Genomic DNA, 12,938 nt, shown 5'->3' with positions numbered 1-12,938 from the left:
ACGTAGCGAACATTTAACTCACATGACTGATCTGCTGTTTTTGCTGTTGTTCGGCGTCTTCTCGGATATTACCATAACGTGCGAATGCTGGTCTTCGTCTTAGGACAACATGAAGCATAGCCAATACTAGCTGACATAAAAGAAGAATTAAAACTTGCCCAACTGAAACAAATTCTTGAAGACCTTCCTTCCTCTACTTCGTCTACTCTGTTTACTGGCGGAGTACAGCCATGCGTAGCCTACAACGCCAACTTGTGACCAAACTACGATGTAGCAGAGTTTATTCGCTCCAAGCCAGTTGATGGAAACACGCCTTATTCACATTTCTTTTTTTTGCGACATTTGCTTAAAATTCACTTAACAGTTGAATGGAAACAGGACTTGTGACTAACAGGGAGAGATTGTGTGAGATGTGTGCGTATCAGTCTTTGTGTTTGCATGTGGGGTGGTGAGGGGGAGTCCCGTTGACAACTGGAGAGACAGAAACAGCTGCTTCTGGAAAGAGGCCATTGATTCTGTTGCTGACTGTTCTCACACACATACTGTACACACAAACCCCTCCCCCCATCCAGTGTCTTTCACACCCACCCTCCATGTCACACAGACTCAAACTCCAGAGGCCCCTGCACCCTCTAAATTTAGTGGGTGGGGGATGAAAAGGCCAGCGGGTCAGTGTACAACTTTGCCACGGCCTTTAAAAACAATGCTTATCCGTGTTGAACAAGTAATGAGTGTGACGAGAAGAATTGTACACGAGCTAAATTTAGAGTGGAAAGGAAAATGCCCCCTTTTAAACTCAGTCAGCCATGTACTGTAAAGTGTGTTGCGTGCTGGGAGAGCGAGTGCAGTAATTGGGATGAATAGAAACACAAGTGTTGGAACTTGAATAGCTACTGCTGCATTATTCCCTTATAAAATTACATGCACTGATTAGACTGCATCATTCATGATAGAAGGGTGAAACATGTATGTCTGTACATGGCTTTGGAGTCATCATGTACCACCCTTTACTGATTCAATTAACCGTTTCCAGGAAGGAAGAACACTCTTCTCTTTCAGTAAAAATGTCCTGCATGCTCTCCTCATTTGGATCTCTCCACAGCTCATCTTCCTGATCCAATCTGTTTTTTCCCTTTTTCCCCCTTTTTCTCTCACGTATCTCTCCCTTATCCCTCCCCTTTCATCTCTTCAGCTATCCATTCCTAGTCTCCTAATCTCCCTTTTCTCTCCTCTCTGTCCCTCTCTAGTTCCACCCTCTGTATCATACAGGTTGTCTCTATCTTATCTGTCTGTCTTGTGTTATTGGTGTTGTGTCAGTGTGTTGATTTCATGATCCACTGCTGACTCTCTGCCCAGCAACATAAACATGTCGCAGGAACTGTGATGCCACGTCCAGTCACCTCCCCTCTCTGCCACAGCCAACGCGTCTCTGTCTGACTAGATCATAGAGTGTGTCTGATCAATTTGAAACCACTCGTGGCTGTTCAACATCAATACCACACAAAACTGAATGAATCTGAGCTGCTGGGGTTTGTGTACCGGCAAAACTATACGTTTAGAAACATTGAACTTAAATATAGTGTATCTAGTAACAATAGAGAGCCATTTAATGTTTCTTTCTGCCACAACTCTTTCAGCAGTGGTTAGTTTTGTATTGTTGCTATGTTTAACCGCACGGTCACTGAGAAAGCAACAGAGAGAAACCAAATGTGTGTGTGAGGGGGTTTTGTATGTGGTTTTTTTTTCAACAAGGCATGACTGGCACCATCTCAGGGCCTTGGAGATTGTGCGTCACAGACTTTGTCCTAAGCTGCCCCTTCCTTGAAACTCTCGCACAAACACACCGCTAGAACTTCCTTATCGAAACGTTCCATTCACTTCCCTTGTAAACATCCTGCGAGGATAGCAGGTGCATACACAATTTCTACCTCCCCTCCGCAATCTGCCTCACAAGAAGTCCCCACAACTCCAAACACACACACGTACATATTCTCCACATAGACTCCTGCCCTCACGTTATGTGTTGTCTGTACTCTGCAGGCTCTCAGGAATCGGACAGCTCCCAGACAGCTAAGAAGGACATGCTGGCAGCGCTGAGGGCCAGGCAGGATGCTCTAGAGGATACGCTAAAAAAGAGGCTAGAAGAACTTAAGAACATCTGCATCAGAGAAGCGGTAGGAGAAAAAAACACACATCTGGCAAATATTTTGAAAATCAGAATACTCTTTAGGTCTTCCCTTCTAATTGTTCTTGTGTCGTCTTTCGTAGGAGCTGACAGGAAAGCTTCCGAAGGAATACCCTCTGGATCCGGGAGAGGAGCCGCCCACAGTGCGACGGAAGATCGGTACCGCCTTCAAACTGGATGAGCAGAAAATTCTTCCAAAGGGAGAGGTGAAGCTGCAACTCCCCGTTCTCCACAGTACCACTTTATCACACTCTCCAGTAAAAACAGGAGGTCATCTATCGGGATCAGTGTTTGAAACAAATACAAGAAGCACCTGTATTTATCTGCTATTAACCCAGCTGTAATGTTAATGCTCCATTTATGAACAACTGGTGCTTTAAAAGCTCTTGAAGTTATACGGTGCAGATCAAGAGAACACTGAAAAGCCACAGTCTGAGACGTCTTGGACCGTCTTTGTCTTTTTGTGCCACGGGTAGATTTTCCAGAGCAGCAGAACTTCTAAAAATAGTCCGGCAGCCTTCTCGCCACAGGAAGTGGTGATAGTAGGATTGTGTGCGCGCACTGCATGTGTGCAGGCATGTGGGTGTGTGCCTGCTGAGGTTGTATGCTTTGAAAAGAATCCAGGGACACAATATCACAAAAACTGCCTCGCAAGCAGAAAGATCACCTTAAACCTTAAACTCACACACACAGAAACAGAAGCTGCTCTGTCGGTAGTGGGAAGGGATTGTTAGAGAGAGGGATTCCTCAGAACTGAGGTAGTCCAGTAAGGTGTTGACGCAATTGAATACATCATCGCTCTGTCTCTCTGGAGGCAAGTGTGTGTTCTCACATATATGAGTGCACCAGAGTTTATTTCTTTGTCTATAATCATCATTATTCAACAGTATAATACACCATATATTGCAGTATATGCTCAGTAGATGCACATTTTGCAGTGCAGTAAACATAATATGCAATACATTTGCAGCATGACAGAGTTTGTTTTACTTGGTGCACCTAATAGTTTCTGCTCCACAAGTCTCCGCAGTGGCGTAGAGGATGTATTGATGGAGAGGTGTTATTATTGGGGGACAGAGTGTCTCAATAGAGTATATCCAGTGGTGAGAAAATGCGGCGCTGCAGCACAGATAAATGATTTCCGCAGTGTGTTTTCTCTGGCAAGGCTTTGTGTGTGTGTGTCTAACCAAATATGTTGCATGGGAGAGTTACAGTCTGAGTACGTGTCTGCAAACTGAGCCTTGTTGTTTTGGGGTTTCTGTTGCTAAAACTGTGAGCGAATCCAGTATCTTTGCACTCATGTTTGTGTGTGTGTGTGTGTGTGTGTGCTTATCCCAGGAAGAGGAGCTGGAGCGTTTGGAGCGGGAGTTTGCCATTCAGTCCCAGATTACAGAGGCAGCCAGGCGTCTTGCCAGCGACCCTCACGTGAGCAGTAAGAAGCTGAAGAAACAGAGGAAGACTTCTTATCTGAACGCACTGAAGAAGCTCCAGGAAATTGAGAACTCTATCAACGAGCACCGGGTCCGCTCTGGCAAGAAGCCTACGCAGAGGGCGTCGCTTATCATAGAGGGTAACCAATAAACTCCTATTCACTACGGCGAAATCACATTGTTTTCATATCTCTTTATTATTTCTATTAGCTGTAGTTGCCACCACACACAGCAGCTTTTCAGATTTTGTAATTGTATAGTGTCTAATCTCTAGTCTTTGTTTCTCTGTCCTATAGAGGCCAATATTGGTTCTGAAGACAGTTCACTGTCTGACGCACTGGTCTTGGATGATGGTGAGTTCATCACCTTCATATTGCTCTGAAAGATTTTAACAATAACGCGCTGATTCTTGTGGGTTTTTTTCATGATTTTATTGAACTATATTAATTGCTCCAATGTAAATCCAATGTTTTCTCTATTTCAGATGATTCTCAAGTTACAGGTACTCCCACCTTCTCTCCAGTAGCATCGCCTCATAAGGGCCTCCCTCCCCGACCGCCTTCTCACAGCCGGCCCCCTCCGCCGCAGTCCCTGGATGGCCTGCGACACCTGCACTACTCGCGCCCCGACTACGATAAATCCCCCATCAAACCCAAGATGTGGAGTGAATCGTCACTGGACGAGCCCTACGAAAAAATCAAGAAACGCTCCTCTCATTCCAGGTATGAGGGAGTTTATTTAACTAGCTTTAGAGTACTGTATATTAACGTTAATGAGTACATTTAATATATTGTTTAGTCATCTCAAATGTAGCTCATCCAATCAAAACGGGTTGACGGCAAGTTCAATAGAGCACATCATTCATGACGTTGCCCATGTGAAAGGAGTATATGGAATAATATTAATTATAAATTATGCTTTTTTCCTTGCGTCTTTGTCAACTCACAGGCGTTTCCCAAGCTCTGGCAGTGCAGAAGCAGGGGGTAGTAACTCTCTGCAGAGCAGCCCCATCAGGAGCCTCCCTCACTGGAACTCTCAGTCCAGCATGCCCTCAACCCCGGACCTGAGGACCAGGACGCCACACTACGTACATTCCACTAGGTCAGTCCTCGTACATTCAATTCTTTACTGGTTATAAAGTCAATTTTTACCCCAACTGGAATGGGTTTACAGGACCTCCTTTCTGGTAGCTTTTCTAAATCACCTTGTTCTATATTATTAAATTTTAGGGCTGTCAAAGTTAACATTATAATAACGCGTTAAGCAAGCATATTCGTCCATACGCCATGTTGATAAGAGTATTAAATACTTGACCAATCCTCTTTTAAGGTACATTTTGAACAGATAAAAAATGTGCGATTAATTTGCAATTAAATATTTGAATCAGTTGACAGCCCTATTAAATTGACATTCACATAATTCTGTAGCTCCGTTCCCTTATATTCACACTTTTTTTGTGTGTTTGTTCATCTCACAGGTCAGTGGACATCAGTCCCACACGTCTGCACAGTCTCGCTCAGCACTTTAGGAACCGCAGCTCAAGCCTTGAGTCCCAGGGCAAACTGTTGGCGCCCGACCCCGACGCACACCCGCACACCCTGGGCACACTGGGCAGCCCCGACTTCTTCCTGGTCCCAGGACGCAACTCCAACGGCTCTGACCCGCTGGACGACTGCTCATCCTGCACCAGCCATAGCAGCTCGGAGCATTACTACCCCTCTGGTGGACCCCCCGGCAGCAACCCCAACTACTCCACTCTGGGAGAGGACTCACCCTCCAAAGCCAGGCAGAGGCAGAGGCAAAGGCACAGGTAAGGGCGGGGGAGTGCAGGGAAAGAGGCTTTCTGTACACAACTCCTTTTTTGGCAATAAAAAAATGAATAGATTGACAATAGATGGATGTATGTGTTCTCTCTCCAGGTCTGCAGGTCACCTGGGTTCCTCTAACTCGGGCTCCATGCCAAACCTGGCAGCTAAGAACGGCTCTGGTGGAGGCTCAGGTGGAGGTGGGATGGGAGGAGGACACCACGGAGTCTACCTCCACAGCCAGAGCCAGCCCTCCTCCCAGTACCGCATCAAGGAGTACCCGCTGTACGTGGAGGGCAGCCCCAACCCCGTGGTGGTGCGCAGCCTGGAGAGCGATCAGGAGGGCCATTACAGCGTCAAGGCCCAGTTCAAGACCTCCAGCTCCTACACGGCCGGGGGACTGTACAAGGAGGCCTGGGGGGGAGAGGAGGGAGGAGAGGGGAGCGGCCGACTCACGCCGTCGCGCTCTCAGATCGTACGGACTCCGTCGTTGGGGCGAGAGGGTGGTGGCAGCGGAGGAGGGGGGAGGGCAGCGGTGTCTGAAGAGCTGCGGTGCTGGTACCAGAGGTCCTCAGGGAGCCTGAAGGAGAGGAGTCACTCGCATTCGGGGTCTACTTCCTCCGAGACAGGGTCACAGCAAGGCACTCTGGGACACGGTCGAGGGAGTCGAGTAGGGACACTCGCCAAGGGCTCACCAGGTGGGTCTTCAGATTATGAGACTGACGCGCTTCCTACTGTGCCAATGAGGCCAGTGTGGCTGATGTATTTGTGTGTCTTTAGATCCTGTAACTGAGAACACTAGTTGAGTAATTCAATCAGTGTGTTTGCTTTAAGCAATACACACTCTCAAACTTGTTCGATATTTATTTAGAATTTTTAGTAAAATAAAAAACAGACTTTGATTTAATTTGGTTAGTAAATGTTAATATAATTTATTGAATAAGCATCGTCCCATGTGAGGCTCGAACTCACGACCTTCAGATTGAGACTGACATCGAAGTTTATGATGTGAGATTAATTGAGCTTTGAATGATTACTGAGAGCCGTAGCTGAGTAACTCAACGATTCAACATTTATGTTTAATTCTAAATCAATACAAAATTACTGAGAGACATTCTGGATTTGTGGACTGAACCCTCACAGACTTTAGTCACATTACATTCACATCAAACCCTTTGAGGATTTTCATATAGTAGGTGGCCCCGTGTGAGGCTCGAACTCACGACCTTCAGATTATGAGACGGATGCGCCAACGAAGTTTATGATGTCAGATTAATTGAGCTTTGAATGATTACTGAGAACCGTAGCTGAGTAACGCAACGATTCAACATTTATGTTTAATTTTAAATCAATACAAAGTTTAAATTACTGAGAGATGTTTTGGACTGAACCCTCACAGACTTTGGTCACATAACATTCACATGAGGACTTTCATATTGTAGGTGGCCCCATTTTTTCCTTACTTGGATGAAAATTAATCAGCGCATAATCCTATCATAAAGGTTTTTTTTCACTGTTATCTAAATTTAGAAATGGCACAGTTGGACCCTGTGAGTTATATAAGTAGTAGGTAGTGTGGTTGCTCTGCGAGTGAAATCTGGACATTTGGATTCAGCCTAAGATTGCGTTTGACACGTCTAAAATAGCGCAGTGCTTCTTAGATGTAAATTACTCACAACAAATAATGGAGAAAGGAAAACACAATGCCCCGTGTGAGGCTCGAACTCACGACCTTCAGATTATGAGACTGACGCGCTGCCTACTGCGCCAACGAGGCTGGATTTTGCTTTTAACATGTGACCGTTGTGTAACATGACCCCTGAGCCAAATGGTCTCAGTGGCTCTGAGGCCACATCCCCCCCCCTAACCCACCGTATGTGAGGCATAGTTGAAATTCCTTTGCCGCTCACCTCGCTGTAGCATCTATTGTGTGTGTGTGTTTGCTCTGTGTCTCTGTATGTGTGTGTATTTGTGTCTCTCTATCTCATGCTGCATGTGTTGTATCTCATTTAGCACGACTAACTGTCAGTTTTTCCCTCCGTAGCTGCATCCCCTCACAGCCAGAGGAGTATGACGCCCTCCAGCGAACACGCAGCCACACCTACACCCCCCTGTAGCCCACAGCACATCCTCAACTGGCAGAGCGGGTAAGACACACACACACACACACAGCAGCAGCAGACCGAGGTGGTAATGATATTTGAAGCCGGATATGAGCTTCTTTATCAGCTTCTTTCTCTCCATCTTTATCCAAACTTCACTCTAACATCCTCACAAGCTTTGACTGTCTGTTTTATCCGTCAGCTGATATTGTTTTACACTGTTACAACTAATCCTACAGAATGATTTTTTTATGTGATTCGGGGTCTATTCTCATACTCAAGTTATGTCACTCCTTCTTGACTTTTCACTCTGCTGTTTGTGTTATTGATTCACTCACTGCATCTTCCTTGCACTCTTTTTTTCCTGTCGTCTTTTTCGTCATGGAAATTTCCCTTGTTACCTAATATTTGTCATTTCTTCCCCTCGTCTCTCTCTGTCTGCACTAACCCTCCTTTCCTTGTGTGTGTGTCCTCTCTCCTGGTTTAGAGGCACAGCAGACAGCTCTCCTACTGAGGACGTCTGTCAGTCTCCCCCTCAGCCCAGCTCTGATGCATAGAGGTACTGTCTGTGGTCTAAACCTACAGTGTAACTGTTCGGGAAACACAGCAGCAGCATTACAGAGAGAAAATAAAAATATAATGTGACAGCGTTAGTGCCGAATTTACTCAAAATCAGACTTTTATTTATAGAAATGTGTCCGTGCACTATTCTTACTATTATTCTTACTTAGTCGACATCATCATCGACTGTGGGGGGCTGACAATGTGGACAAGTTCTTGCTCTTCGGCGGTGGCGGTTGCGCTGGCGGTGCGCGGTGGCGGTATCTGTGTCATGTACTCCTTCTTTGGCTGCATCTGTATCTGGTCTCTGCATGTGCTCTGCTCTGTGGTCTGACACCGACACTGTGGCTGATTCCTTGCAGGATATACTAATAGAAATACTACTTCACCATGTGCTGTATGTGTTGTAACAAAGAAACATTAACAAACAATCTCAAGAGCAGGATAACGCTTGAAACCATGTTCCATGATAGTAGTTATTAAATAGGGATGCAACGATAGCAGGTTGGGTATCGGGCCGATGCTGACTCATACAGCTGGATCGGGTATTGGTGACAATGGGGCCGATCTGTTCAATTCACTTCTATGTTTATATACTATATACATTATATGCTGGAATTTGAATTCCTGTTTAAGTTTTTGACCAATTTGTTGCTGCATTAAAAAGGTTTACACTTGAATTGTAATTCCTATTAATTCTGAAGATTTTTTTACCAAGTTGCTGGTGTACGATTTATTATTTTAATAATAAATAACAATTAAATACATTTTTATGTATATATTTATTTGTTACATTTAGTTTTTTTCAAAGTTAGGAAAGCAATGTTTAAGTCAAACCTGATGTTGCCTTACACATAACGGAATGATCCCAGTCACTTCCACACAGTGGAGGCATACAGTTTATTAATTAAAAACTGGTATGAGATCGGTACTCGGTATCGGCAGATACCCAAATCCCAGGTTTCCGTATTGGGACTGAAAAAGTCGTATCGGTGCATCCCTATTATTAAATAAATGTATCTTTTGAGATGAAACACTTGTGTCTGAAGTCAGTCTCATGCTGGCATGTGTCTTCCTCTGCAGGTCTTTCAGTGACAGCTGTTTCCTCAGCAGCCCCCTGTGTTCAGAGCTGGCAGATGTGCAGTGGTACGGACACGATAAGGCCAAACCTGGAACCCTGGTCTGAGACCTTCCTAAAGGGACCAGAAAAGTCCCATTGCCCTCTCCTACTGCCTCTCCACTGTCCCTCACTACTACCCATCGACAACCAACAACCTCATCCTTAAGGCCCTACAAAAACCCTGCCCTGAGCGGACCGGCGGACTGGCGGACTGGACACGAGCCTCCCTCCTTCCCTAAATCCTGCCCTCCATCCATCTCACCATCCTCTTTATTATTACGCTCCCTCTATCACAGCTCAGCTGGACAGGGACACACTCGCTGGGCTCTGATGAGGGCTGATTTCACAGAAACAGACTGAGAAGAGCCACCTCAGCTGTTGAACTGTTGCCCTGCTGCAGCAGCACCACAGAGCCCGTTCTTTACTCACCCTCAGCACACTAGCGACGGGGCAAAGGAGCGATGGGAAGAGAGAGAGAGAGCACAGAAAAATATCAAACCGCTCAACAGAAGCAACATCTAGGATCTGTTTCATATCTCGTCTTTGGACCCCTCCCCGACCTATTAATTAACTCCAGTGCACTGCCACCCAATCAGAGGATACCTGCTGGATTTGAGCCACCAGTTTAAAACCCATTTCCAGGCCCAAAGTGAACTGTGTTGGATTTCATTATTCCCATCAATGTTGTTTGTCCTTTTTTTGTTTATTTGTCCCCGCATATTTATAAGAAGAGAAGATGACACAGACTTTTCAAAAAACAAAAAATCCGGATTAACAAACATTTAGATGACAACTCCTCTCAGTTTAACCCACAACCAAAGACAATTTACTGGATTAACTGGTCACACCAGGGGTCCCTGGGCTGGTGCCATGCAACTGTATGAGAGTGAATTCACAGTGACAATATCAGGATGGCTTATGGGACTCTATCTGGGATATTGATGAGGACTATAGCAATAACAAACATTGTACAAGAAGCATATGAACTGGTTTGAATCTACAGAGTGAATTGAAGCAGGCACTTTGCCGTGTTCTCTGATGCTCGGAGTAAAAACATCATTAGTGCATCGTAGGGAGAATTTGTGGTTATTGGGTTTGGCATTAATCTATGCTTATTTCAGTGACTTCATCATTCATGTTTAGTTAATGTCTTTTCAAGATTTCTCTGTCCACATGTTTGGCCACATTGTGATCAGTACTTCTACACTCCTTCGGTGGGGGTGTTAACACGGCCGCATCGTGCAACATTTGATTTTGGATGTAGTTTTGATATAGAAAAACAATCTGATTCCACCTTTTCAAATGTTTTATTTTGAAAGATTTCTGGCTGTTGACATCTGTTGGCGTTACTTGTGTTTGATATTGAGGCTGTTCAGTGAAAAATCTCTGTAGTGAATCATCTTTTTCTGTCTTGGGCTCTATAGCGGAGTTATCTGTCAGTCCCCCTACTGTAGCACTGTGCTTTCTCATCTTTCTGTCCGTCTCTCTTCAGCATGACAGGAGCATCCTGACTGAACACAGACAGTCTGAACTCGGCTAGGACACACACACACACACACACACTGGCAGTCACAACACCTCATATTATGGGCGCGCATGAGTGCCAAAAAAATGGTTGGTGCTTTTACATTTGTACTGTAATTCAGCACTGTAACAGCCACAAACAGTAAGTCCCCCTCAGGCTATAGCCATTGTATAAAGCAGGCAGCAGACTTCTCTATGATTTGGCATCAAGCATACTCGGAAATGTACTTTGAAAAGCACAACATTGAACAGTGTCTGTGAGCGCTGGACCTACAATTAGTGTGTTCTCATTTTCCACTCTAAATATTTTAATCATGAGCTGTATCAAAGTGCATAAGACGGGAAGTAGAAACGCTAGAACCACGTACAATACACGATAGAGCTCTTTTTATTAGTACACGGACATCGATGAGTTTCAGGTCGACACTAATTACTACCCCGCTGTCAGGGCAAAAGAGAAGCCATAGCCAGAACTGAAACAAACAATCCCGATCAATCAGATATTCAGAACAGAGTTAGAAAAGCACACCTGGTTTTGTAAGAAGGAAGTAGAGCTCTGCATGTTTTCGCTGTATCTAAACCCTCTCATCTTCCCCCTAACCAGAATTTATGTTACGAATTTCATTGTTGCACAAAATCTCCGTTCATTTTACAAAGATTATGACAGATTCTAGAGGAGTGGACATGTTTTTCGTCAGTCTTACGGCACCATTATGTCTGGATAAATGGTGTAACATGTGGTGTGTGGCATGGGAGGAATGTCTTACCCTGTCCCTCATAGTGTCGTGTTTCCATTATGCACTGTTGTAATCTGCCACTTTCTAGACTATTTAAATAAGAAGGTTTAGCCCGCTCCCTGCATGGTTGGTTCTCCAAAAGTTCTCCACCCGTGCCTGTTCACAGCTGATCAGGATTTGGAACCAGCACTCCCATCTCATAAGAATGAGTTACTCTAGTGTAATCACCTATTAGAGTGCAAGTTAGACCCTGCTTTTGCTCACTCAAGAGTCTTCGCCCACTGTCTGCGTGCTAAAGACACAATCCCACGCATGCCCTGCAGATCCACTGACAAATAAAGACCCCCCCAAAGAGCATCCGACTTCTCTACGCTTAACGTCAGCACGTCTTGCTCCATAGTGTTTCCTCGCCCATCTTTGACCTTGTGGTAATCTCTGACCTCCGATGTGAAGAAGTGTGACGTCCCCTTTCCCTCTGTAGCTCCAAAACACACCATATTTTCTGTGCTCCATAGAAATGTTTTTGTAATACTCCTCAAGAGAAATGAACTAACTCTTTTATCGGTCTTTTCCTGTATGTACGGAGGGGCACTGTAAGGTTTTTGTGGGGTTTTTAACATTCACATTCATTGTTTTAACAATGTTCCATTTTATATGAACCAGTATTGTTTTTGTTTTTGTTTTTAGTTCTGACATTGTAACAACCCTTTCAGGTGCTACAAAATGACCAGTTACTGCTTTGTCACGTAGGATCTAGACATCTTCATTGTTATCAATAGATTCAATTACCAGATGTGCAAAATGAAGCTTATTTTAACAGACAGTTTAATAGTAGAACACTTCCCCTACCAGACAATAGAGCATGTAACTTGATTTTATCAGTTCTGTTCAACTGTAACAATACATTAAAAGGTGTTGTAGAAAAAATGTGGAATTGATCAACAAAAAAAACAAAAAAATAACTGAATTCCACAGTTAATTTATTCTTTTTTCTATTAAAAATTTGTATAGTAACTTTACATTTTTCAAAACTGTGTTGTTGGAAATTGATGATGAATTTTCAAGATGAGCAGTGGTGGTTCTTGAGAGTAAGAAAAATAAATTATTGATGAATGTTCTCAAGATTATGCCTTTGTCTGGTTATTTTTTGCTGTCTTTTGTATTTATTTTTAAACCCCCGCGACAACATAGTCGGGGGGTATAAAGCGCTCTGCGTGTCCTTCCGTTCGCGTGTCACACTTTCGTTTCCGGAGCAGAACTCAAACTATTTACTTTAGGAACTTCACATTCGGTTGACAGTGTGGTGTAGTTGTGCCTTTTGGGGGTTAGAAGTCCAGGGTGCCCATTAGTAAATTAGTTAATGCTCATTAATTCCATTAGTTCCAAAAGCTCAAAACCTTTGGCCCTACTTTTGTAGGGGTCAAGCATTGAGCGGGGGGGTATGTGAGCCATGCTTACTTTTGCTTTGTTTAGT

The 12,938-nt window shown here is 44.3% G+C and overlaps 1 protein-coding gene and 1 non-coding gene across 9 annotated transcripts in view; one reads left to right on the top strand and one right to left on the bottom strand.

The window, feature by feature from the left end:
- Positions 1-12,591, top strand: part of frmd4a (FERM domain containing 4A) — a 129,911-nt gene extending 117,320 nt beyond the window's left edge. For 7 of the 8 annotated variants that reach the window (XM_037766225.1, XM_037766227.1, XM_037766224.1 and 4 more), the window contains 10 exons: positions 2,041-2,174; positions 2,269-2,391; positions 3,524-3,755; positions 3,912-3,968; positions 4,100-4,337; positions 4,564-4,716; positions 5,093-5,425; positions 5,535-6,118; positions 7,465-7,567; positions 9,167-12,591. In XM_037766225.1, the coding sequence (XP_037622153.1) occupies positions 2,041-2,174; positions 2,269-2,391; positions 3,524-3,755; positions 3,912-3,968; positions 4,100-4,337; positions 4,564-4,716; positions 5,093-5,425; positions 5,535-6,118; positions 7,465-7,567; positions 9,167-9,269 (2,060 nt within the window). In that variant the 3' untranslated portion in view covers positions 9,270-12,591. Of the gene's footprint in view, positions 1-2,040; positions 2,175-2,268; positions 2,392-3,523; positions 3,756-3,911; positions 3,969-4,099; positions 4,338-4,563; positions 4,717-5,092; positions 5,426-5,534; positions 6,119-7,464; positions 7,568-8,009; positions 8,082-9,166 lie in introns of all 8 variants that reach the window. The other variant, XM_037766222.1, reaches the window with a different exon arrangement.
- trnam-cau lies at positions 7,125-7,197 on the bottom strand. Its single transcript has one exon. It is a non-coding gene; the product is annotated as a tRNA-Met (tRNA).
- Positions 12,592-12,938: the final 347 nt, after the last annotated feature.

This window comes from Sebastes umbrosus, chromosome 4, assembly GCF_015220745.1.
Source record: "Sebastes umbrosus isolate fSebUmb1 chromosome 4, fSebUmb1.pri, whole genome shotgun sequence".
Taxonomy (NCBI): Eukaryota; Metazoa; Chordata; class Actinopteri; order Perciformes; family Sebastidae; genus Sebastes; species Sebastes umbrosus.
The sequence above is the reverse complement of the archived record's forward strand: the minus strand, read 5'-3'. Positions and strand labels throughout refer to the sequence as shown.